This window comes from Cucumis melo, chromosome 7, assembly GCF_025177605.1.
Source record: "Cucumis melo cultivar AY chromosome 7, USDA_Cmelo_AY_1.0, whole genome shotgun sequence".
NCBI lineage: Eukaryota > Viridiplantae > Streptophyta > Magnoliopsida > Cucurbitales > Cucurbitaceae > Cucumis > Cucumis melo.
Window position 1 is genome coordinate 23,942,990 of NC_066863.1, and position 25,104 is coordinate 23,968,093.

General features: G+C 34.3%; 5 protein-coding genes across 5 annotated transcripts; 3 read left to right on the plus strand and 2 right to left on the minus strand.

Moving 5' to 3' along the window:
- The first annotated feature begins 730 nt into the window (after positions 1-730).
- Positions 731-10,259, plus strand: LOC103493060 (protein NUCLEAR FUSION DEFECTIVE 4). The gene is made up of 3 exons (XM_008453686.3): positions 731-1,275; positions 8,699-9,636; positions 9,730-10,259. Exons 1-3 carry the CDS (start codon positions 967-969, stop codon positions 10,199-10,201), a joined length of 1,719 nt encoding a protein of 572 aa, XP_008451908.2. The 5' UTR covers positions 731-966; the 3' UTR covers positions 10,202-10,259.
- A 392-nt stretch (positions 10,260-10,651) lies between these two features.
- LOC103493059 (uncharacterized) lies at positions 10,652-12,753 on the minus strand. The gene has a single exon (XM_008453685.3). The coding sequence runs from the start codon at positions 12,301-12,303 to the stop codon at positions 10,840-10,842; it is 1,464 nt and encodes a 487-aa protein (XP_008451907.2). The 5' UTR covers positions 12,304-12,753; the 3' UTR covers positions 10,652-10,839.
- Positions 12,754-13,081: 328 nt separating this feature from the next.
- On the minus strand, positions 13,082-16,386 carry LOC103493058 (probable serine/threonine-protein kinase PBL15). The gene is made up of 5 exons (XM_008453684.3): positions 15,642-16,386; positions 14,397-14,532; positions 14,148-14,284; positions 13,928-14,051; positions 13,082-13,697 (listed from the first exon to the last, which is right to left on the minus strand). Exons 1-5 carry the CDS (start codon positions 16,056-16,058, stop codon positions 13,252-13,254), a joined length of 1,260 nt encoding a protein of 419 aa, XP_008451906.2. The 5' UTR covers positions 16,059-16,386; the 3' UTR covers positions 13,082-13,251.
- Positions 16,387-18,816: 2,430 nt separating this feature from the next.
- On the plus strand, positions 18,817-20,199 carry LOC103493061 (uncharacterized). Its single transcript, XM_008453687.3, has one exon. It carries the CDS (start codon positions 18,995-18,997, stop codon positions 19,862-19,864), a length of 870 nt encoding a protein of 289 aa, XP_008451909.2. The 5' UTR covers positions 18,817-18,994; the 3' UTR covers positions 19,865-20,199.
- Positions 20,200-21,838: 1,639 nt separating this feature from the next.
- On the plus strand, positions 21,839-23,143 carry LOC103493255 (probable aspartic protease At2g35615). Its single transcript, XM_008453928.3, has one exon. The coding sequence runs from the start codon at positions 21,839-21,841 to the stop codon at positions 23,141-23,143; it is 1,305 nt and encodes a 434-aa protein (XP_008452150.2).
- Positions 23,144-25,104: the final 1,961 nt, after the last annotated feature.

Sequence of the window (25,104 nt, forward strand, 5' to 3'; positions counted from 1 at the left end):
TGAAGAATAATTTCTAAAAATTATATATTTTATAAAACTATATATTTTTAATTTTAAATACGATAGAATTACTTTTTAAAAGATCGAACGATAAATACTTCTAACATCTTTTATACCTATTTTTAAAACTCAAAAATTAAAAAAAGTGTATTTTGCAAAATCAAAAAGACCAAATGAATTTTCATAGATTTTGGAACTAAAAAGATATATTTTTAAAATTCAACGACCAACACAAGTATTGATCAAAACTTTGAAATTAAAAAGATTATTCTTCTCATTTTTTATTAAAATGATGTTAAAAAACATTACAATAAAAAAGAGATAAGTGAAAGAGAAAAGAATTAAAGAGACTATGAAAGACAAGAAGAGCTAATTAACCTTACTAGTTTTTATTCAAAACAACTTATTTATATATTTCAATTTGTTTTCAAAAGAGCATTTTTAATTTCCTTAATCCAGTATTTTTTTTGTTTGAAAAAATTATTATAAATAATAAAATTACTAAATATATTTACAATTTTATTTTATCATATTGAAAAACAAAAGAAATCATTGTAAATTGCAAAACCATAGAATAAATATTACAAAATTTTAAAATTTGAGTGACAAATTTCTCTCTTATCTAATTTTATAAATACTTTAATTTATTTTTGTTATATTTGAAAACAACATCTTACAACAACAAAAAAATAAGATATATTTAAACAAGTTATAAAGTTTAAGACTATTTTATATAATTTAGGAATCTAAAAAAGGAAATGAATGGTCATTGTGAGAGTAAGTTGAAAACTAATGGATATGAAATATAAATAAATGAGGCCGCATCGTGATACACGTCGTTTATAAGCCCATAACTTCCTAACCCAAACGCCGGGAGGTGAAGCCGGAAAAAAAAAATTCCGCCACCTCCGCCATCGCCGAGATCGGTTGCGTATTACAATCTCTCTGAATCAAAGCCGAAGTTTCATGGCCGGCCAGTCACGTAAGTGGCTGGTTCTAGTGGCGACGATATGGATTCAGGCATTCACCGGCACGAACTTCGATTTCTCGGCCTACTCTTCCAAACTGAAATCGGTATTAGGCATTTCTCAGGTTCAGCTTAATTACCTCGCCACTGCTTCCGATCTCGGCAAAGTCTTCGGCTGGTCCTCTGGATTAGCTCTGCTTCATCTCCCGTTGCCGGTGGTTATGTTCATCGCCGCTTTTTCAGGATTCATCGGCTACGGCTTCCAATGGCTCCTAATCGCTGATTTCATCTCCTTGCCCTATTTCCTGGTAATCTCTGTTTTCTTGTCTTCTTTCAATTAGTTAAATCTTCAACTGATTTTCTTTCTATTCTGTTTGTTTCTCACAAAACAATCGGAATTCCGTTCATTGATTGGCGATGAACGATATGAATTTATTTTAATTTATTATTCTTAATTAAATATATTATATTAATTCAAGAATGACGCATGAAATACAAACATTGTCCTTCGATTCCTTTCTTCCAGAAAATATGCTTTTGGGGATTATAAAAACCTCCTCCGTCTTAGAAAATTCTAGAACTTCTTTGAATCTTTTTTTCCTGTTCAAATTTATTTAGTACTTTATCAACTATTCTTTTTTAGAAAAAAGAAAAAAAAAAAATAGTCAATTCTTACGACTAGAAATATCTTTATACTGTTCAAAATATTTTTATATTGTTTTTTCCCTTCAAATTAAGTTTGAATCTTATAGAAAACGAAAATCCAGGCCTTAATTTTATCAAGAAAAAAGAATTTTGCTTCTAATATACAATTAAAACGAACTCTCTTATTTGTATTTCAAGAAAAATCAAATATCTACTTATTATTATTCTTAAGAATTTTTGTAGCCTCCTTTTAATCTAATTTAGAATAAAAATATATAGACTATTATTATTTAGTTAAAATAATATTGAGTTCTACATACTTTTGAAATTTATTTAATTTCAATCCTTATGCTTTTTAATATTCCATTTTAGTTCTTATATCTTTAATTTTTATTAAAATATTATTTTTCACAAGATGTGAATATATTTTCTAAATTTATAGTAAAAATGTTAATAAGATATAAAAATATCGAAAAATCTATTTTAAACTACTCCATTTAAAATTTATTAAAAGTTATATAACTTAAAATTGAATAAATCCTAAAATAGAGGCATAAAATGATATTTTAACATCACTTTTTGTGAAAAATATTTGGAGGTTTTGTAACATTGATATTCGTTTGGCTACATGGAACACATGAGCCCATGTGGGGTTCTATGTGATTTAGGTAAAAAGTTCTGAAATAGCATAATTATACCAATATTATAATATCAATCAATTAATCTTCTTAGCTAATATAGATTCTTTGTTTCCAAATAAGTACAAACTTTTAATATAAAATTCACGTGGGTCACTTGTTGTTTAATTTTAGATTAAATATTATTTTTGTCATGACATTTTTCGATTTTGTCGGCTGTATTTCTTTAAATAATTAATTTTTAATCTTGTTATTAATTTCTCTAAATAATAAATTAACTCTAAATATGATAGTTTTGAAAATTAAATCAAGAAAGTGAGACTATAACGAAAAAGATTAAAGAAAAAAAAGAGAGTTGGATGAATTTTGTTATATTTTATAAATAATTTTAATATTTTATTATTTTTATCCAACGTCTTTAAATAAAATTAGAATAAAAATTAATTGAAATAGAGTACATTAGAAAAATCCTTGAGAAATCTATCAATAACTAAACATTTTGTCGATTTTTAATTTTCGATCATTTCTCACAAATCTATCCAATCCTATATAGTATATTTAAGTTTTTCTTGGTTACAAAGTACTTTCAATCTTTTTTTCTATTCAGGACCATTTCTCTGTTCGTACGTTAAATATTGTTAAGCATTTATTTTTAGCTCATTTGTCTTTTCCTTCCCTTTCTTAAAATTGAATATGAAACTGTGGAAGGGACAAATTATATGAATGTAAATGCGTCTACAAGTTGTATTATCTTGAAAATAAAGGGTTTTCCAATAATTTTTTTTAAAAATAAAGATATTTTGTTATACATTGTGATAGATATAGTTTTCATTTCCCAAGTTTATGAACAAAATGTAAAAATAATTATGAGGAAAAAACACTAGAAATTATGGAATTTTGACCTATCTCTTTGTGGTGCCAATGTGATTAAAAATGAAGAAGACAAACCCTTTTATTTTTTTTAAATAAAAAAAAAACGTAAGATTTATTTAATATTATTTAATGTGGACAATGACAATTACCTTTTACTTTTATTATTTCTTTTCGTTGTCAACCTCTTTAAAGTCTAAATCTAACACAAAAATAACTAAACATAACCAAAATTAACCCTTCCTATTACAAAAAAAGAACCCACCAAAACGGAATAAATATATAACACCTTGTGAAACCATCGTGAATGGCTTCAAATCTTGAAGAGAACAAAATTATGACCTAACTTAAAGACATTTTACATTTAAATTAGAGGAATAAAAAAGTTGAAATATGAAAATCTTCCTCCTTCAAAATTTTCTATTATTAAATTCTCATAGATTTTTCTATGTTTAATTTATTATTATTATTATTATTGATGTGTAGGACCACCCGAATAATAATAATATATTTCTTTAAGAGTACCTAGATTATAAGTTTGGTAGTTCAAGTTTCATGTTTATGCCTTAGCGAAATAGATCAATCGATATTAGTGTGTTATTGATCACATTGATAGTGGTTCAAATCCTCCAAATTTCAATTATACTAAAAAATACTTTTACGTTTATGCGTCTAAAAGAGACATAAACGTTCAAAAATTAAATTTATTGAGTTTAAATAATGTTTTAGGCTTAACTCAAGTATGATATATATTGAACAAAGTTCTATAATTTTCATTTAGAGTTAATTATTGGTAAGAACAATATATTTTTTCTCTCTAAAGTTTAACAAATTTGATGTTATTAAATATTTAAAAGTTTAAGGTATTTATTGGGGAGAGTTTGAAACTTCAATTTAAAAAAAAGAAAAAAAAAACTCGATTAAAATATATGAAGTGTGAACTGATTTGAGACTTTTGGGATTTGGTTTCAATTGATTAGGTAACAGAGTGAATAAGATGACCCACCTTGATGCAATTTGCTGAACTATATACATAAATAAATAAAATTCATTTTGTACCTAACCTTTTTATTTATTTATATTTGTTTGAAAAGGAAATCTGTTTTTTTTTTTTCTTTTTTAATAGTAATGAAAGCTATGAGAATCAGAGATATTACTTTTCATTTAGGAAGGAACTAACCATAGCCATAACCAACCACGTCACAAATTAAAATAAATTTTAAAAGCCACGTTGCAGTCATCACGACTTTCAAAAAGCCACGTGGCAGTATGCCGATTAGACTACTTCGTTATTTTTTTTTGTCCGTGTAAACCATTTTCAACTGCTATCTTGTATTTTCTTTTATATATAACTTTTTTTTCCCTTTCTTTTGGGATGTAATTGTTCAAATTTAGTCAATTTAATACCAGTTTCTATTGCTAGTTTGAAATAAATTTTCTTAATAACTTTTAATTTTGGGTTGCTTTGGTTTTTTTCTTTTTTAATGCTTTTTCCAATTTGGTTCAATTTGGATTGGTCCAACTCAACCCAAAAAACAATAGATATTAGTAGGGGTGAGCATTGTAAGTCGAAAAATCGAAATGAACCATCGAAATCGACCAAATTGAAGTCGGTTGGGCAGGGGAATGTTGTAGACGATCAGGTTTCAATTTTAGTAAATAAATAATCGAATTGAGTTCGGTCGATGGAATGATGAAGGGCGGTCAATTTTGTAAGCCGACTGAATCGACCCACAATATTTTAAAAAACAATATATATAACCTTACATTTTAAGGTTTGTTTTGTTTCCTTCAACCCTTGCTATTGCCGTCTAACTCTTATCTCTCAAGTCTTACTCTTTCGCGCACCTCCCTACGGTAAGCCTTAGTTCTAACAACCCAACTCCTTATACTAAGTCGAAGCCATTACTAATTAAAAAGGGTAAATAAATTTGTAAAGTTTTTTAAGAAAAATAGAATAAGACAAAAATCTCAAATTTAGAAAAATAAGAATAAATAAACAAGGAAAATGTGAAATAAGTATAAAATGAAGTTCTAACTCGGACCCTATCTAGTTTTAAAGAAATAAAATAACCAATAAAGAATTAACTGAAAATGCAATACTAAAATCCGAATTTTGACATAAGCGGAAGCAAGCGTATCCCTATGGCCCGCCACGATCACTCCTGGTCACTCGCCAACTTGTTCTTGTTCTTACCTCTACCTCTACCTGAAAAAATGGAAATGTAAATAGTGAGCATAAAAATACTAGTAAGGGACCCACTACTAGTCCCACTAGATACCTGTTAACTTCCTATTAGAGTCCTGAAAAGTGGTGCCCCTGAACTGGCACGTCCCCGAACACGTGTAATCTGTGCCCCTGTAGGAACAAGCTGGTCTTTGGTGATTCTCAAGGGAATACCTAAGACGATCGGGCTGTGAATGGTCCCGTCGAATCACTCACGTCATGTCTATGTTAATGTCAATGTCAGATTGGTAATCCCGTCTGACAACGCAGTCATAAGTGTGAGCGATCCCGTCGGGTCTCTCCATCATGTTTGTGTCATAATAGTGGTGACCCCGAAGGACACCCATGTGGGTATGACTCTAATAAGAAGCTAACGTACATCCAACCCATAGCATGTACACAACATCTCATCAATCACATCCTAACTTATCATACATGTCATAATTACGTCAAATCATGCTATAACATATCAAACCATAACATATTATATCACGTCATTCTTAACCACAAAAACTATGTCATTAGGGCAAAAACGATAGCGTCGATGTACTAATCACACTAACCATAGAGTCAAACGGTAAGCACAATTTCAATATCTGTCTCTCTCTCAAAACCTCAAGTTATATACTTAGCTATTAATCGTGCGTAACCATATATTCATACATGCGGTCTCTGTAATGTTATTCGAAGGTCTAGTAGGAGAATCTCTTACCTGGAGATTGATCAACAAGTTCTAGCAGTAAAATCACGCTCCCCAAGTAGCGAAAGTCCTAAATGGTTAAGAAACCACAATTTAATAATTTAACCCTCAAAGAATTTAGGTCCAAAAATCCACTTGAAGTGACTTACCCAAGATCAAGGCCACTCAGTATGGACTTAGTTGGACAAATTTCCAGCTCGGCTTCCAATTAACTATTCAATTTAATCCAACAATTACTTAGTTAGGGTCAAAATAACCTTAGCTGGGTAGATTAAAACCAAAATCAAACCTACCGAGGCTTACCGGAAAATATGGGTCAAATGGGGTTAAAAGAAGCTTGGCGGCTCCACTGGCTCGGCTGAAGAGAGGAACCGGCTAGTCGGCTCGGGACAGGTGAAGCGGCTGGGTTGGGAGGCGGTGCGGCTTGCGGCAGAAGGCGCGGCTCGATAGGGGCGCGCGCGACTCACGCGGGCGTGTGGCTCGGCTACGGTGTAGGCGCGGCACACTTGCGGCTCGACGCGGTTGGGTGCAGCGTGGCTCGGGTCGCGGAGAAGAGACGCGGGTCGGGTTGGCTTCACGCGATATTGGGGTCGCGGGCGCGCGGGTCGAGCTTTCGGATTCGGGCAATGGTGGAGACGAAACGCACAGGTCGGGGCAGCGACGCGGAGCGGCTGGACGCGCGATTGACGGTCGTGACGGTGAGGCAACGACCGACGGCTAGCGACGAGGTGCTTACGGAGACGCGGCTGCTCGGAGACGGCTTCCAGGCGGAGGAGACGTGAGACGGGCTTCGATCTGCGGAGGACGGGCGGTTGGAAGCGCGGGTCGACGAGCGTTTCGCTCGGCTGGGTAGGCGGCGACTAGGGCTGTGCGATCAACCGACGGCGGTGGCGGAGTGGGGGCTAGGGTTTTTTTTCTTTCCTTTCTCAACGAAGAAGATGGTGGTTTGCACGGGTCCCAATGGTCCTTTTAAAGAGAATAATAATAATAATAATAATAATAATAATAATAATAATAATAATAATAATAATAATAATATGCTTATTATTATTCTTCTTTTCTCTTTCCTTAATTTAATCAATTAAATCTGCTTAATCTCTTTCTTATTTAAACCCAACAATCTCCATTATAAAAAAATCAAAATCAACCAATCACCTCAATCTTTTTCCCAAATAAATATTACCATTTAATTTCTAATCAAATGTTCATAAATCACTTAATTCAAAACATCCAAAATTAAAATAACTACACTTAAGATAATAAATTAGATTCCAAATCTTGGGGCGTTACATTAGTCTTCCCTTATCATATGGTATCCTTCCGCCAAGCTTGTCGTTGTTAAAAGTCTGATCACCTTCCCGTTTGCCATCCCTCTTATCTCTTCTTCCCTTGCCGTCTATCGTCGTCAAAAGCTTGTCGTCTTCCTTTCCTGTCTGTCATCCCTCCCATCTCTTCTCTTTGTTCACATCTACTGTCTGGTCACCCTCTACCCAGATCTTCCCTTCTTTTGCGTTTGCCGCCGGTGTAAGTTATAAAGAAAAGGAAAGGGAAGAGAGAGAGGAAAGGGGAAGAAGAAGGAAAGAAAAAGTATTTTAAAAAAAAATGCAAGCCGGCCAAAACCGACCAATCGACCGAAATTCGGTTCGGCTGGTTTTTTTGGTTCCTTTTGTCACATCAAGAAAATATATTCCCGGTATAGATTAAAATTCGTATAATATATACTTTGCTTCAAATCCTAGAATTTACTAGTTAAAGAAGCATTATAACTAGAGTTTGAAGCACGAGCATTTATGTTTCTTCCTAATGAATATTAAGAACAATATTTTTTTCCCCTAGTTTAGAGCACAAACAACTAAAGTAGAAAGTTTTAAATGGAGAAATTGAAAATTTTGGTGAAAATAATGGGTATAAAAATTTAGGTAGGTTTAGTAATCCATTTACATTTTTTGTTTTATGTTTATGAAAATTAGGTTTTGAAAAACAAACGTATTTGATCTTGTTAGTTTTTAAAAGAAAAACTAAAAAAGAAAAAAGAAAAAAGGAAAAGAATGATTTTAAAAAAATACATTTTTTTTTCTAAAACAAGAAAACAACATCCATTATCAAACTTACATGATTTTTGTTTTTAATAACAAAACCCTAAACAAAAATAAAATAGAAAATGATAACAAAAACTTAAATGATTTATCATTCAATTATTTCTTTTTTTTTTTTTTTTGTGATAAAATAATCATTCTATATTTTGAAATTAGTTATCCTTTAGTTTTTATATTTTCAAATTGTCCAAATTTATTATCTTATACTTTCAATTAAGATATATATTTTTAATTGTCTAAGGACGAATCATCAAGCAGATTTCCGTTAAATAACCTGGCATTGACAATTTCAACTATTTATTATGTTATTAATTTTGTTGATTTGAGAAATTAAAAGTGTAACTTGAGAATGGTTGAGTTCTTTAATAAATATTTTATTTTGTTTTCAAAATTCAAATATTACCTTTAAGTATTTCATATATGAATGTGGTAGTAGGTTGGTTGTTGGAATATGTTATTTATCAGATAATTTGAAATTGTCACACATTTCAAGTCTTAATTGATTTTGGAGTTTTTGCTCATATTTATAATATAGTGAAATTTAATCGTGGTCAGGTGTTCTTCTTGTGCTTGCTTGCCGGTTGTAGCATTTGTTGGTTCAACACAGTTTGTTTCGTTCTTTGCATTCGAAACTTCTCAGCAAATCGCCCGTTAGCATTATCTCTCACTGTCAGCTTCAATGGCGTCAGTGCCGCTTTCTACACTCTCGCCGCCGACGCCATTAATCCCTCTTCACCTCCCATTTACCTTCTCCTCAACTCTCTCATTCCCCTTCTCACCTCCATCGCCGTCTTTCTCCCCGTCCTCCACCAACCCCCACTTCATTCTCTTTCCCTCTCCTCCGACGCCGTCCACCGAGACTCCCTCATTTTCCTCATCTTGAACTTCCTTGCCATCGTCGTCGGAATCTACCTTCTCCTCTTCGGCTCTGTCACTTCCGCTGATCCCATGATCGCACGCCTCCTCTTCATCGGAGCCATTGTTCTTCTTATCTTGCCTCTTTGTATTCCTGGTATTGTCTATGCTAATGATTGGTTCCATCGAACCGTTAATTCCAGCTTCCATCTCGATGGATCTAACTTCATTCTCGTCCACGACGAAGATCTCGAGTTTCACAAAGAGTTGTTGCTTAGTCTTGAAGCGAATGGAAGCTTCGGCAATGGCGAAACTTCGTTGTTGTCTGAATCTGCTTCGTTAATTGACGGTGAGATTGAATCATCGAAAGGCTGCTTGAGGAAATTGATTGAGTTAGATCAATTAGCGATGCTTGGGGAAGAACATTCGTCGAGTCGATTGGTGCAACGCCTGGATTTTTGGCTGTATTTCATTGCTTACATTTGTGGAGGCACAATCGGACTCGTTTACAGCAACAACATAGGTCAGATTGCGCAATCTCTCGGGTTAAGTTCAAGAACCAAAGCGATCGTAACACTCTACTCCTCTTTCTCCTTCTTCGGCCGATTGCTCTCCGCCGTACCGGACTACATTCGAGCGTAAGTAACAATCTAGATTCAACTCAAATTCTCCTATGTATTTCCTCTGCTAATTTGGTATTCTCACACCTCCAGTTTCTATTTGCTCCGCAGGAAATTGTATTTTGCAAGAACGGGATGGCTTTCGATTGCTCTAATTCCAACTCCTATAGCATTCTTCCTGCTATCGGCATCATCGACCGAAATGTCAGTGTACATAGGCACGGCGCTGATCGGTTTAAGCTCCGGATTCATATTCGCAGCGGCTGTTTCCATTACGGCGGAGCTGTTTGGACCAAATAGCTTAGGCGTTAACCACAACATTCTGATCACAAACATCCCGATCGGATCTCTGCTATACGGCATGCTTGCTGCGGTGGTGTACGATTCACAGGGAAGAAGCTCCGACAACGGGGAGGCGATTGTATGCATGGGAAGAAGGTGCTATTTCTTAACATTTGTGTTTTGTGGATGCATTTCTGTTGTGGGATTGGTTTCGAGTGTGTTGTTGTTCTTGAGAACAAGACATGCTTATGATCGCTTTGAAAGTAGTAGGATTTCTAGTAGTACAAATCGATTGTATTGATTTGTGTCTCGCACTCATTCATTTCATACATCATTTTTGTTTTGCTTTCTTTAAATTACATTATGTGGTATCCAACATTAAATCTGGTATCAATACCTTAGTATTAGATGCAGATTAGTTAAGTTATACGAAACTAAAATAAGTTATTTTGCTAACATGAAATAGTCAATGAGTTAGCTATACATACTCAAGGTGGTTCAATTGTAAAAGTTAATATATATACCCACAATAAAAATGTAATCATACATTTCTAACAAATGAGCCTACAATATGTCTAATATCTAATGTCTAATGTATTTGTGTGGAATTTATATTTTTATTTGGGTTTATGTTAATAACATCAATAATTTCTATCCAAATAGTCGTAATGGAACAAATGATGCGATATCTACAGCTAGATCATGATGTTTCATATTTATAATCTAAACAAAATAAATATACAAAAGAATATGAATCAACTAAACTGTTATTCATACCTTATTCGAAAATTCATTATCAATGAATGAACAATCATTAGTTTCACTATATCAAATCAATGGACTTGGTTTCGTTTCCCATGCGAAGAGCTCTCTAAATTATGAAATGAAATGTTTTAATCACAACATAGATAGGAATTTGGAAAGAAATAAAAATAAAAATTAAGGATAATTACAAAATGCTTCATCTTTAATACAAAGAAATAACCTCTCGTATGCCAGAGCCATTTTCCGGGCAGTGAACATGGACGTCGCATATCGCCGGCAAGCCTTCCCCCGCCGTCTTAGCCGATCTGAACCTTCTTTAGCCACCGCTTCCAGCGTCTCTACCAACGACTCCACGTTTGGAGCGAACAGGAACCCGTACTCATCATCCACAACAATGGTACCCTTTATGCTCGGAAACCTCGACGCCATTACCGGCTTTCCGCTCGCCATAGCCTCCATCAGAGTTAGATCCAGGCCTTGTGGCCGGAGCGTGGGATTCACGAAGATGTCGATCGCATTGTAGAAAGCTCTGAGTTCCGACGGACTCATCGATCCTAATACCAGAACCTGAGGACCTAGATCTCTGTACCGTTGTTCCCATGGTCCTGCTCCGGCGACCACCAGGTAGACGTTTGGATGTTGCTCTGCGATGATGGAGAAAGCTTCATGAAGTAGCGGATGGCCTTTGTCTTTCACTAATCTTCCGGCGACTCCGAGGACTAGACTCGCGTTTCTAGGTATACCGATTGTGGCCCTAAATTCTTGCCCTAATTTGAAATCCTCTCGGAAATCGTCTTCATCGACGCCGTTGACGATTACATGGACTCTTCTGCTTGGAATTTGGTACATATCTCGAAGCATCTCTCCGCAACTATCGCTTATGGCGACGTGGTGAGCATAATCTTTGAAGAATCGGATCTCATTCAGTACCTTCGGGACGTCGCCTTGAATATTCTTGTTGAAGGCTGGCGACACCGGCTCGTTCGGCCGGCGAGCTAGGTCCTGGAATATGTCCGATTGCAAGCTCTCTAAGGCAATCCCATGCCAAGAAACTGCGAGATTCGAGAGCTGTTTGGCTAACCAGTGAGGAAGTGCGACGCTCTCTGAGTGAACAACGTCGAATGGTTCTCGGTGGTTTTCTTCTTCGAATTGCTCCCACGCTTTGTTGTATCGCCACCGGCCTGGTTCGCCTTCATGGAAATGGATGGTCGGCACTGAAGTTTCAGAAGAGAGGTTCTGAACGACGCCATAGTTAGACACAGGTGAGGTGAAAACATGAACGCGATGGCCACGGCGAACCAGAGCCGTGTGAAGCGTGTGAGCATGCCGCTCCATCCCACCCGGGGTTGTTCCGATCGGCCATTTACGAGAGAATACTGCAATTTTCAGAACAACAGGTGGCGGTTTATCTTCATCAAAAGCTAGGCGATTCCAAGAAAATTGAGCATCGCGAAGATCTCCGAACCATGAGTTCAGACGAGTGGTGGAGGCAGAGAGAGAGCAGACGGAGATGGTGGAAGTGTGGAGGAGAAACAGAGTGGGAACGGTGAAGAGAACAACGAAGAAAAGGGTGGTGCAGAGGTTGCAGTGGGAGGGGGAAACAGTGGGTTTCTTTGGGAATTTGGAATTGAAAGCCATGGTTGGGAATGGAGAGGAGATGGGGAGAGGAGATGGGGAGAGGAGAAATGAAGAAGATGGAGTGTTTATTTGGAATTGAATTCCATGGAAATTGTTTTTGGAAGAAAAGTTTTAGGGAAGGTGGGGGAGTTGGGGAAGCACTGAAGCAAAGTGGAAAAGAGTTTTGGGAGTTTTTTTTTTAGAGGGTTTGAATCTCAAAGTGCGGTTCTCGCGGCCTTTCCCATTGAAAAAGGTTGAATATTTTCCTCCATTGCTTTTGCTTCTTCCAGTTCAAGGCTGCTGTACCACATGAAACGCAATTTGGTATTATGATTTTTAAATGTTGAGTTTAGTTCCTGCCATTAATAATAGTATTAAATGAGTGTGACATGGCACTTGCATGATCTGATGTGGCAGAAACTTTTCAGATTTGGAAGAAGTATAGGAAGTCAATGAAGATGGCGAGAAGGCCAAGTTACATTATATTAAGGCAGATTTTTGGGAAATTTGTATTGCAAGTATTTGATTTGGATTTATGCAGCTCACGTTGTGTGGCTTCTTCTTGAAGAAAAAGAGGTATTTTTCTTTGTTTCCTCTCACAATTGTTGCTTTGATATTTCATGAAACTTCTCAGGTTACGTGTTTTGTAAATCCGGTCTTCGAAACAAATTTGAAGCTTTGTGATTAGGTAGCCTTGATCAGTGAAAGTATTGTACAAAAGCTTTTAAGGAACAGGCTAACAGCCACCTAAATCCATTTTCATCAACACTTTGTTTCTTTTTGAGTTCAATGTCGAGTCTTGTTCTAACTTCTAATATTTATACTCATTAAGATGAGACCAATCCCATCAAAGGGCCGGAACTCTTCATTTACATATTGTAGTGTAGCAAAGCATTGGAGATTTACATGTATATTTACATAGTAGAACCTCTGCAATTGTTTGCCTAAATATATACAAGCACACACAAATCATCTGTGACTCACAGCAGCCAAGGATTTTGCGAGATTTCCACGTCCTGTCTCTGTTTTGACCTTTGCAGAGACACCATTTCTGGCATGTTTTGGTGAGGCAGAGGCAGACCAGTGGCCAGAAGTAACAGCCATGTCCTTGAACTGAAGAAGGTTTTCAAGAGCCTCAACAATAGCCGGCATTCTAGGCCTGTCTTTAGGATTCAAGCTGGTGCTTTGGAGGGCAAGACTGGCCATTCCCTTTGCTCCTTTCACTGAATACTGCCCACAAAGCCTTGGGTCCATTATGCAATGCAACCTACGAGAGCTACTGAGGTATGGCTTTGCCCAATCCACAAGGTTTTGGTCATTCTTTGCTCTTGATTTGTCCATTGCTCTTCTTCCTGTTAGAAGCTCCAAAAGTACCACTCCAAAACTGTATACATCGCTTTTCGTTGTCAAATGTCCTACGATAAACATCGTGCCACAAACCACATGAGTGTTATGGATGAATGAGAATAGATGTTGGACACTAGGGTTATGCAACAATCACTATAGGCCTAAAAATACTTTTTAAGCACTTAAAAAGTCATTTCCAAACATATCCGATGATACCATAATATCATGATCCTAAGTGCAGATTTAGCACGGAGAATTTGTAATTGAAAACCAGATAAGAACAGAATAGGAAATTTGCCTGTGGAGATGTATTCCGGGGCTGCATAGCCATATGTACCCATTACTCTAGTGGTTACATGAGTGTCTGATCCCTCAGGTCCCATCTTTGCCAGTCCAAAGTCAGACAACTTTGCTGTAAAATCCTATGATCCACCACACGTTCAACAACTTTATTAAAAAGAAAACCCCAAGATTTTGCTATTACAATATGTTTTGGAACATCACAAGACAAGACAAACCGAGTCTAACAGAACATTGGAAGTTTTGAAGTCTCTATAAATGACGGGTTTTTCTGCCCCATGAAGGAAGTCAAGTCCCTTTGCTGCTCCAATGGCGATTTTGAGCCTCGTCGACCATGGCAGCGAGACTGAAAGCCCTGCATCCAGCATAAATGAAAGAGAATACTCAGAATTTGAAAGTGACTTTTGAGGTTCGAGTTTGATTTTTTTTTTTTTTTTTTTTATAGTAGAGACAACGAAGAAGCTGACTTTTGAATAAGTGGTTCTCCAAGCTCCCCCTAGGCATGAACTCATAAACAAGAAGCCTTTCTTCTTCCTCACAGCAATAACCTATCAATTTTACTAGATTTGGATGCCTCAGCTGTCCAAGAAACACAACTTCAGCCTACCAAAATAGAGAAACTTTGTTAAAATTCTTTGGTGGACCTCTACTACCTTCGATGAAGTCCATGAATTTTTAGAAAGTACTCATTTTCTCTTCAACTTTATACCAAGTGTTATGTTAATGCCTAGATTAAAGAATCAAAATATTTATAATCCCTACCCACCCATCAATGTTTTTTGCGATACTTGTTATCTTTATCTTATTTTACTATTCTTGTTATTTTGATCTTACAATACGTGATATTATTGGTTAGCTCACTAAAGTCTAGTGTCAAACACTTCACCTTCGAACATATCTATTAAATTTCTAAAAGCTTCTTCAACTATTTATTTACGAGCTAATTTTAAATGTATCAAAATAAAACAAAATATTTGTAAAATATCTCTATTATAAATCACAAAAGATCAAGATAAACTGCTATTTATGTTTATTTGTATCATTATTGAAAGTCTATCTTGATGACAAAAGTTTTATTGTATAAAATAATCTCTCTATTTATTTATTTATTTATAATTATTGAAAATCAAGCTTATTGATATTTTTATTTTTGTTAAATGTTAATAAGGTTGATTAAATTTTACAATTTCTAAAAAACTAAATCAAAATTAAAAAGAAAAAAAAAGGAAGTGTGAATCCTATGATACAAAAGTTGAAGAAAACATGCCTTTCATAAATTGAAAACTAAAGTTGAAGTCAAACATAGTTCTTAAAAACCTGTTTTTGAGCCTAAAAAAGTGTTTTCTTTTTAGTTAGCATCGAAATATGTTAAAATATGATTAATTTAGGCCTCGTAACCATTTTTTTTTTTTAACCATAGTTGGCATCTTTCTTAAATCTAAAATTAAACTCTTTGAATAAGTTTTTAAAAGCTAATTTTGTTTAGTTTTCAAAAAATTGATTTGAATTTTGAAATATTAACAAAAAGTAGATAAGAAGGGGGGGAAAATGGATAGAAAGAAGTAATTATAAACTTAAAAAACAGATAACAAAACATGGTTTGTTATGCATAATTACAAACATTTTTAAGTATAAAAATAAAAATAAAACAATTAGTAATAAGCAAAGAAAGAAAGATTGAAGAAGGAAGAGTGGTAAATTTGAAAGCTTACAAGCCATTCACGGTGGCCCTGCAAGCCTTGATTATCAAGAAGCTTAACAGCAACGGCCTGAGCCCTTAGTCCACTCCGAAAATTCTCATCAACATACCCTTTATGAACTCTCCCAAATCCCCCTTCTCCCAACAAGAAATTACTCGAGAAATTCTGAGTAACCGCACGCAGTTCGCTCAACTGAAAATCAAACAAGTCCCCTCCAAACGATGCTGCTAGATCCTCGTTCAATCGCATCGATGACGACCGGCTCAAATCTGAGAACGACAGCCGCCTGAACGACGGTAGTGGAGCGATGTTCTTCGAGAAATCGGAGCGGTTCGGTCGGCAGCGGCTGAAGTTTCCGAAGGCGGTCTGGTCGTCGGCGGAACAGCAATTGGCAGTAAAAGGCCGCCATGGCTTGGAGGATTCCTTCATTACTAATGACGAGAAGGAAATGGGGAATTTGGGATTGGGAGAAAGGTGGAGGTTTCTTATGGGAAATGAATTGAGGCATTGGAAATGTTGAGTTTCTTGTTGTTCTTCAACTGCTCTCTAACTACTCTACTAATGTGAGTATTTTTGTTGATGATTGGGATCGGGATTGGGAATCTCTCTCTTTTTCTTCCCCTACTTTTGTGTATTTGGTTGTTTGAATTTTTGTCTCTTACTTCATTGTCCTTGTCTTTATGCTCAAACTTATGTTTAATATTTATTTTTATTTTTAGGGGGGAAAAAGTTATTTCTTACTCATAAGTTTTCAATTTCTTCTACTTTGCTCTCTAAGCTTTGTTCAGCGTTACAATCTTTATATCAAATGTGAGAAGTTTGGTGATATGACAACTTTGGAATTCAAAAATTAGAAACCCTCTCATCAAACACCAAGAAATTAGGAGAATTAGTTCCTCACTTCAAGTTTGAACACTCTACAAGCAAATTTGAACACTCTACAAGCAAAGTGATTAAACTTACCTAACGATCTTGATGCAACCTTGAATTAAGAATTGTAAAAAGATGGCGATGAGACTTTGTCATTTACCATTTACCATATGAGAATTTCTATTGATAGAAAAGTTATAAGCTTCAATTATCAAAAACTAACTTGAAACAACCAAGGTAAGATTTAAATAACCTCCCAATAAAATCCTAACGTATTGCGAAAGACTAAATTAAACTTACTCAAATGTTATTAAAAAGGATAAAAAAAAATTACATCACATTATTAAATAAAATCTAATTAATACTTTGATGTTTGGTCGGTTCATATCATCCTCTCCTTTTGAAGGATTTATCCTCAAATCCAAATCAAAGCATTGTAAAGAAGTTTAAAGTCATGAGATGTAAAAGGTCACATCAACTTCCCCTTGTTAATTAACATAAATATTAATAACAAAAGGACGGATGAAATGAAAAAAAAAAAAAAGAAGAAGAAGAAGAAGAAGAAGAAAAAGACTATGAAGACAAAATTGGTACAGTTCCAAATTTTAGTAACTGAAGATAAGGCTTAAAATAATATTTAAACTAAAGGCATCCTCTCCTTCAAGATATTATTAAAAGTTGAACGTTGATGTTTTGGAGTCTTCATCAATGAACCAACGATTCAGTTTGATGGTTTGGGACCAACAATGTGGCATTTAGGTTGCGTGAAGGGAGAGATGGGAGGAATGAGGGGTGAAGGAGTGATTGTGATTGGGTGAGAATAAGGGAAAATAGAGGAGCAGTTGAGTGGGGTGGTGATGTAAGGGATGATGAGAGACGGCCCCGGGGGTATAGCCCTATACGCCTTCTTTAATCTGCTCCATACCAACTCCAAACTACATCAAATTCGTAACCCTAAGTATGCACATTTTGTACCCACTAACAACTTCAATCTTGCCCAATCAAAACCTTACACCTCTCAGATACGATTACCCTTATAAAACATTTCAAACTTTTTATTTATCCATTTTTTAAAAAAATCATTTTAAATTTTGAAGTGTTATTTTAAAATAATAATAATAATCATCAAAATAAATGAAGTTAAAACTATAAGTTTAGTTCAAATGCATTTGTGTTAAATAGTTCTCTAAATTTAAATTGTATTTAATACATATTTCAACTATTGAATTTGTATCTAATAAATCTTAAGGATTTTTTCAAAAATAGAAAAATTTAGCAAACCATTTATATTCTATAAAACAAAACCACTAACAAGATAAAAAAAAAAAAAAATTCACTTCATTCTTTCTGAAGTGTAAATATTTTGTCAAATATATATATATATATTTTAATTTTCCTAAATTTTTCTTAAGTTAATTTAAATATTTTGGGACTAAATTGTTTAAATTGTCATTGTTTCTAGAATTTGATCTAAGTTTTGAAATTAAGAAAAGAAATAGTTGTTAAAAGGTTGTCTTTTGGTTTTTAAATTTTTTGTAAAGAATTCAATTTATTCTTAATGTTATAATAAATTAATAGGAAATAGAATTAGTTTTTTAAAAATAAACTACACAAAGGGTGTGTTCTCTTCGTTTTTTTTTTTTGTTTTTTTTCAAAGTCACATCATGGCGTCATAGAGAGGAATAGTATTAAAGAGATAATGGATTAGCTCAAGAAAAGGATTTTTTTTAATTGTGTTTGGTACTATTGGTCAAAACTATAATATATACTTTTGGCACCAAAAAATGTATATCCATACATCTATAATGCAATTTAGTAAATGATTCTACTAAGTCTACCAAAATAATGTGCAACAATACAAATTCAATTGGATATGATTCTTATAATATTTTTAAATTATCATTAGGACCCAATACATATTTCTTTGTAATTTTCTTTTTGTTGGTTCCAAATTTTTATTAGTAATTTCCTTGATTTTTCAATAATTTTGTTTTTACCTCTAAATAATTTTCGCATTTGTTTTTGGAAAGATGAACTATTATTGAAGAATGATATTTCTTTAGTCGATAAAATTTTATTTTCGTTCTAATTCTATAAACAGTTTTGTTATGTTGTAATTGGTAGAAGTATGTTCAAGTGGTTCTACGTTACTAAACATAAAATAACATATATTAAAAAAAAAAAAGAAGAGCAGGAGAATAAAGAAGCTTATAATTTTGCGAAGGAAAAAGAATCAATAGCGGGTTCAAATGATCCGGTTCGGTCTGGTCGGTTCAGGAGAATGATGGAGCGGGTTGAAATGACAAGAGTGGGGTCACCATTCGTTGGAAATGCGTGACACTACGAGAAATGAATTAGCCGTTAGAAACCCATTTTTGCCGACTTTTCCGCCAATCACCTTCCAATCATGGCGTCCTTGACTCAGCTGCTTCTTCCCTAAACCCTAAACACAACCCCCCCCCCCCTCCTCCTCCATTTTTCTTCTCTCTCCATCAATGGCGGATTTCTCCTTCCTCTCCGACACTGACGATTCCGCCGTCGAAGATCTTCTATCTCAAACCCAGGATCTCTGCGTTCTTGAACAAATCTCTGCCATCAACTGCTCTTCCTTCACCCACTCCCATCTTCCCACTGACCTTGAATCCCGATTCCGCAAGCTCAAATCCTTCCCTGCTGCTAAATCCGACACCAGGTCGGGTTTCGATTCCAGGAATAGTCCATCTGTACACTCTGCCGATGAGAATTTGGGAGACGATTTTGCTATTTTTTCTCCTTCGAAACAGTGTAATAAGAAGGAAGTAGGGTTTAGCCCTAAATCTCAGTCGCAGCATCTACCGGATTATTCATCGGAAATAGGGAACTCAACGTCTCCAATGGATAATCAAAATCGGAAAAATGGAAGTTCCAGATCGAAATCGAAATGTAGGTACGTTTCATCTCCTTCGAATTCTTCGTTTTCGTCCGGTGAAATCGATGAAATATCTGTACGGAAGAAAGATGGCAAAATCCGCTCCAAAACCAAGTCAGAATCTGGATACTCGGCTTCTCCGCCTCAATCACCGCCGAGAAAAACCGGTTGTTTTTGGTGTTCACCGAAGAAAACTTCAGAGAAGAAGAGCAGCGGAAACAAAATTCTGGAGAATAGCCTTGGATGGGGTAAGAACAATGAATTCCTTTCAGACTTGAACATTTTTTCGGCAAAAGAGCAAGAGAAAATTCTGAAAAAGGCAATGAAAGAGGAAGAGAAGATCAATCGGGAGGCTGAGAAAATTGTGAAATGGGCAAAGCAAGCTTCTGCTAGGATGAATATTTCAGACATTGAAGACGAGCTTAGCGATGATGAAGAAATAAAAAAAAGAGTATGAAATTCTGATGCTATTTATGGTTAATCTTGATTCTTGTTCTTGCATATAATCAACTATATAAAGTATATACACACATGACTTGAGCCTTGAAGTTTCTCCATAATATATATAGAAAAGAAATGAAGTTTCTCCATAGTATATATATATATATATATATATATATAGAAAAGAAATGTAGTATGAAATATATGTGTTTTGTTAGTGTACTGTGGATGAGGGAAATCTGGAAGATATGAAGCTGTGATGGCATGCCTGTTTTTTCGAATTTCTTTGGAGTTTGGAAATGGAGAAAAAGAAAGATATAGTTATGTTTATATGATCATCATCTTCTTTAATCACTTTTTAAATTCTTTTGTTGTTCAATTAGAAATGAGATTTTGAATTGCATTGGTTATTATTATTATTGATTTTTGTTGTAAAATTTCCCCCTTTACAAGGCTAAATATTATAGGAAAAAAGGTTTTAGTTAAATTGTATCGGTTATTTTCATTTGTTTCGAATTTATATAAAAATCGATTTGAATCGAATCCCTTATAAATACATTTGAGTATGTTTTTAAAAAAGGGGAAACATGATGCATAGTAAAAGAAAATTTTCATTGGATGAACTTAGCTATATTTTATAAATAGTTTTAATATTTTACTATTTTTCAACTTTGTTTTTATAAATACATTAAATGTAATGGATGATTTGATATGAAATGGTATAATAGAAGGAGAATAGGAGTATAGACAATGAAGTCAAGAAAGAATTCAGGTTCGAGGTAGAAGAACCTTAGGCTGAGGGAAAAGGACTAATTTGGGTGGGTCAAGGCCGAAATTAACATTCTTAGCCTTCACCTTTGCCTCAGCTTTGGTCCAGGCAATAGGCTAAGCCCAACAATGCCTCACTAATGGATCAAGGCCGAAATTAACATTAGTTGATTATCTCTTATTATTATTATTATTATTATTATTATTATTATTATTATTATTATTATTATTATTATTATTATTATTATTATATAAATTAGAATGTGGATTAAAGGTTAAAAGCAAGATATTAGAAAGATAATTGTTTTTTCTTTTCCTTTTTAAAGGAAGATTTGTTTTTGGTTCTGTTGTTTTGGTCAACTAATTAAGTACGTATTTTTCCTTCTTGCTTGGGGGTGTTGAACCATAATTATATCACCCGCTTTCGTTACTCATAAATTCCCTTCTTAACTTTTATTCACGCACTTAAATATTCTTTTAAATAACCTGAAAATTTAATTATACATTCATGTTTGTAGTTCCCCAACTCTCTAATTATGACGTACTGAAAAATCCCTCAAAATCAATTCTATCTTATTACCAATGTTCATGGTCCATGGACACATTTGATGTACATATATATATATATATATATATATTTTTTTTTTTTTTTTTTTTCTCTTGAAATTTTTAATTTCTTTCTATATATGGTTTTGAATTTCTTACCTAAATAATGCATCTCACCTTTTAAGTTATTCAAGGATATTTGATTACCTTTTATACTTTCTCTTTTTTTTATTATTATTATTATCAACTTTTAATTATTTATTTCTATTATTATTAAATACGTATTCTTCTTTTAGAAACCAACTCTCATTTGCAAAATATTATCCTAATTAATTTATATTAGTGTATTTAATAATAAATGATATATAAATTAATTAAAAGTTATTATCCTTATTCACTATATAATTTTTCTTTTCCATAAAGAGATCAAAAAAATTAAGAATCTAAGGAGACTTGGATGGTAATATTCTAAACAAGGAAGAGGGGAAAAAATCTCTCTTTTTGTAATCTAAATGGAAATAATGCATGAGAATGTTTCCTTCTTATAATCCCATGCAAAATCTCTCTCTTCTGTCAAAAAAAGATCTTCTAATTAAATTGCCATAATATGTTATAAAGGCAGAAGTTTGGAAAGGTTAAAAATCATAATCCTAAAGTTTATTCATAACTTTAATCCATGCCTGTCATTTCAATCTTCTTCTACTTCCTCCTCTTTTTCTCCTCCAAAGCAACCGCTCATGGCGGTGGCCACCATGGCTTCACCACCTCTCTATTCCACCGCGATTCTCTTCTCTCCCCTCTCCACAACCCCTCTCTCTCCCGCTACGACAGCCTTGTGGAGTCCTTTCGTCGCTCCTTCTCCCGCTCCGCCACCCTCCTCAATCACCTCACTTCTGTCTCCACTGCATGCATACGTTCTCCCATCATCCCCGACAGCGGCGAGTTTCTAATGTCTATCTTTATCGGAACCCCTCGAGTGAATTTCATAGCCATTGCCGATACTGGCAGCGACCTAACATGGACTCAATGCTTGCCATGTCGGGAATGCTTCAACCAATCACAGCCTATTTTTAATCCACGTCGGTCGTCTTCCTACCGCAAAGTGTCTTGCTCGTCGGATACGTGTCGCTCCCTTGAAAGTTCCCATTGTGGGCTGGACCTCAAAAGCTGCAGCTATGGCTATAGTTATGGAGATCGATCGTTTACGTATGGTGACCTAGCATCTGATAAAATTACCATTGGGTCCTTCAAACTCCCTAAGACAGTCATCGGATGCGGGCACCAAAATGGTGGCACTTTCGGAGGGGTTACCTCCGGAATCATTGGACTTGGTGGTGGCTCTCTCTCTTTGGTGTCGCAAATGAGCACAATTGCCGGCGTCAAACCACAGTTCTCATATTGCTTGCCAACGTTCTTTAGCAACGAAAATATCACAGGTAAAATAAGCTTTGGCCGAAAGGCTGTCGTTTCGGGGCGTCAAGTGGTTTCTACCCCTCTCGTACCGAGATCTCCGGATACTTTTTATTTCTTGACTCTTGAAGCAATCTCTGTTGGAAACAAGCGATTTAAGGCCGCAAAGGACATGTCAGCCATGACCAACCAAGGGAATATCATTATCGATTCCGGTACAACATTGACTCTTCTACCTCGGAGTCTGTATGACGGCGTCGTTTCCACTTTGGCGAGAGTTATTAAAGCAAAGCGAGTGGATGATCCTTCGGGGATTTTGGAGCTTTGCTATTCTGCGGGGCAACTAGAGGATTTAAATATTCCGATAATCACGGCACATTTTAGCGGTCGTGCCGATGTGAAGTTGCTGCCGGTGAACACATTTGCACCGGTGGCTGATAATGTGATTTGTTTGACTTTGGCGCCGGCAACGAATGTCGCCATTTTTGGGAACTTGGCACAGATTAACTTTGAAGTTGGATATGATCTTGGGAATAAGAGATTGTCGTTTAAACCTACACGTTGTGCTTAGAGTCGACATGTCGTTTAATTTCTCAGTTGTCTTTGATTATTCATTTTTAAATTCGTTTGTTACAGTGATAATCTCTCATGGTTGGGTTCAACAAAAATTTGTTTTAAGATTAATTTGAGGAAATTGTGAATTAATAATTATATATTAATTCTCCTTGGTTTAATTTTGTTTTTTAAATGTATATAATTGCATAATATAAAACATTTTGAATTAGTAATAATGGTTAATTTTCTCTTTTATCACAAAGGTTGTTCACTCTCCACATATTTTGGTTGAATCCTTTCTTATAAATTTAATTTTTGGTTCAAATTCCTTTAATTTTATGTATTACACAAACTATTTTGGAGTTACAACAGTTGACATTTTTAGATTTGAACTTTGAATGGTCAAAATTAAATATTAAAAAATTCTTGGGTAAAAAACAAATTGATTCAAAAACTTTTTTCATAGTTTCAACCAAACCCCTACCATTTCATCTTTCTATTATTACTCCTTCACATCAAATAGGAATGACTTGAGAATTTTATTTACCAATGTGAAGAGATATACATTCCAAACATTTTACAAGAATAAAAAATCAATAATAACTTGAACCTAAATTTACCAATATATATTATCCTTAATTCTTCCCATCAAGATGGAGAGGGAACCGTCAATCACACCCACCTTCGACAATAATAGAACAAAAGCTTTAGAAGGTAAATCATTGGTAAAAACACCCCAAGTGTCATAGGAAGAAACTTGCTATATATCTCTATTGATAACTTCTTCTTCCAAATAAAATGGAAATCCAATTCAATATGTTTCGATCACTCATCAAACATAGAATTAGACACAATATGAAAAGATATGAAATGCTATGTGTGTGGATACACTATATGTTTTAAGAAAAAAAAATTATATTATAGATAAATTTGACCTAAAATACTAAATGTTCTTCATTTCCTCAACAACAAGAAAAAAAATACTAATTAGTTTTGATGACATATGTCTTTAACCACCATAAATTGGCTAACAGATATGAAATGGTATGTGTGTGGAACAAGTTGAATTGCTTTTGAAGTTAAAAATTTTCTACCTTGACCAATATCCATATTATATTTCTCTGGGTCAAGTAAGAGAGAAAAATCTTTAGAAGTGAAAAAAGAAAAAAGTCACACACATTTTGGTATTTGAATCTTCCTAGAAATAGCTATTCAGTCGATATTTATTTTTCTCTACAAAATATCTTAAATTAGAAAAAAGTTTATTCCTAAAGAGGAACATATATCGTTTTTGGAACAATATATATGCCATTTTTAGACTATACATATTCTGCTGGATAATTAATTTATTTTCATTCCGTACTGTGAATTGATTAATTGAAATTAATTGAGGGGATTGAGATTGGCTTTAATTTTGGTCATTAATTAACAAAAATTAAACTTCCGACAGTTGATTTTCCTACTTCCTTAAACATTCAGACCATCCACTACGGTGTGTTTCTTCCTTGAAATATGGTTCGTCGAATTTGATTTGTCTTCCCAAACAAATATGAGTTTGAAATAAATTATTCACGCCCCATAAAAATTTAAATAAATTCATTACATTTAGTTCTTCAAAATATTTTGTTTTCTATGGGTAAATAATTTCATTTTGTTGCTATTCATAACGATTACTCAATCACAATAACATTTTGAGAAAAAAAATAAAGTAAGCATAAATTTACGAATGATAAACTTGATTTTTTTAGGTAAATAAGGTAATTAATTGAATTATTCTTAATTTAATCTCTCTAGTTAATATTTATAGGAGGGATAAAGTAGACACTATTCATGCTATATTTTATTATATAAATTTTAATCTTACTCGACAAAAAAAGAAAAAACCAATTGATCAAACTTAAATGAAATGGTTCACAAAATAAAATGAAAATTGAAATAAACGTCATGTTAATTAGGTTTGATAATTTTGAACAATGT

Bases quoted from the DNA above. Each gene is read 5' to 3' on its own strand.
- LOC103493061 (XM_008453687.3), top strand. From the start codon at position 18,995: ATGGCGGATTTCTCCTTCCTCTCCGACACTGACGATTCCGCCGTCGAA.
- LOC103493059 (XM_008453685.3), bottom strand. From the start codon at position 12,303: ATGGCTTTCAATTCCAAATTCCCAAAGAAACCCACTGTTTCCCCCTCC.
- LOC103493255 (XM_008453928.3), top strand. From the start codon at position 21,839: ATGCCTGTCATTTCAATCTTCTTCTACTTCCTCCTCTTTTTCTCCTCC.
- LOC103493058 (XM_008453684.3), bottom strand. From the start codon at position 16,058: ATGAAGGAATCCTCCAAGCCATGGCGGCCTTTTACTGCCAATTGCTGT. The intron at 14,052-14,147 runs GTTTGTCTTGTC...GGTGGATCATAG, and splicing joins CCAATGTTCTGTTAGACTCG to GATTTTACAGCAAAGTTGTC. The intron at 13,698-13,927 runs GCAAATTTCCTA...TGTTTATCGTAG, and splicing joins CCCGGAATACATCTCCACAG to GACATTTGACAACGAAAAGC.
- LOC103493060 (XM_008453686.3), top strand. From the start codon at position 967: ATGGCCGGCCAGTCACGTAAGTGGCTGGTTCTAGTGGCGACGATATGG. The intron at 1,276-8,698 runs GTAATCTCTGTT...AATCGTGGTCAG, and splicing joins TCTCCTTGCCCTATTTCCTG to GTGTTCTTCTTGTGCTTGCT. The intron at 9,637-9,729 runs GTAAGTAACAAT...TTTGCTCCGCAG, and splicing joins GTACCGGACTACATTCGAGC to GAAATTGTATTTTGCAAGAA.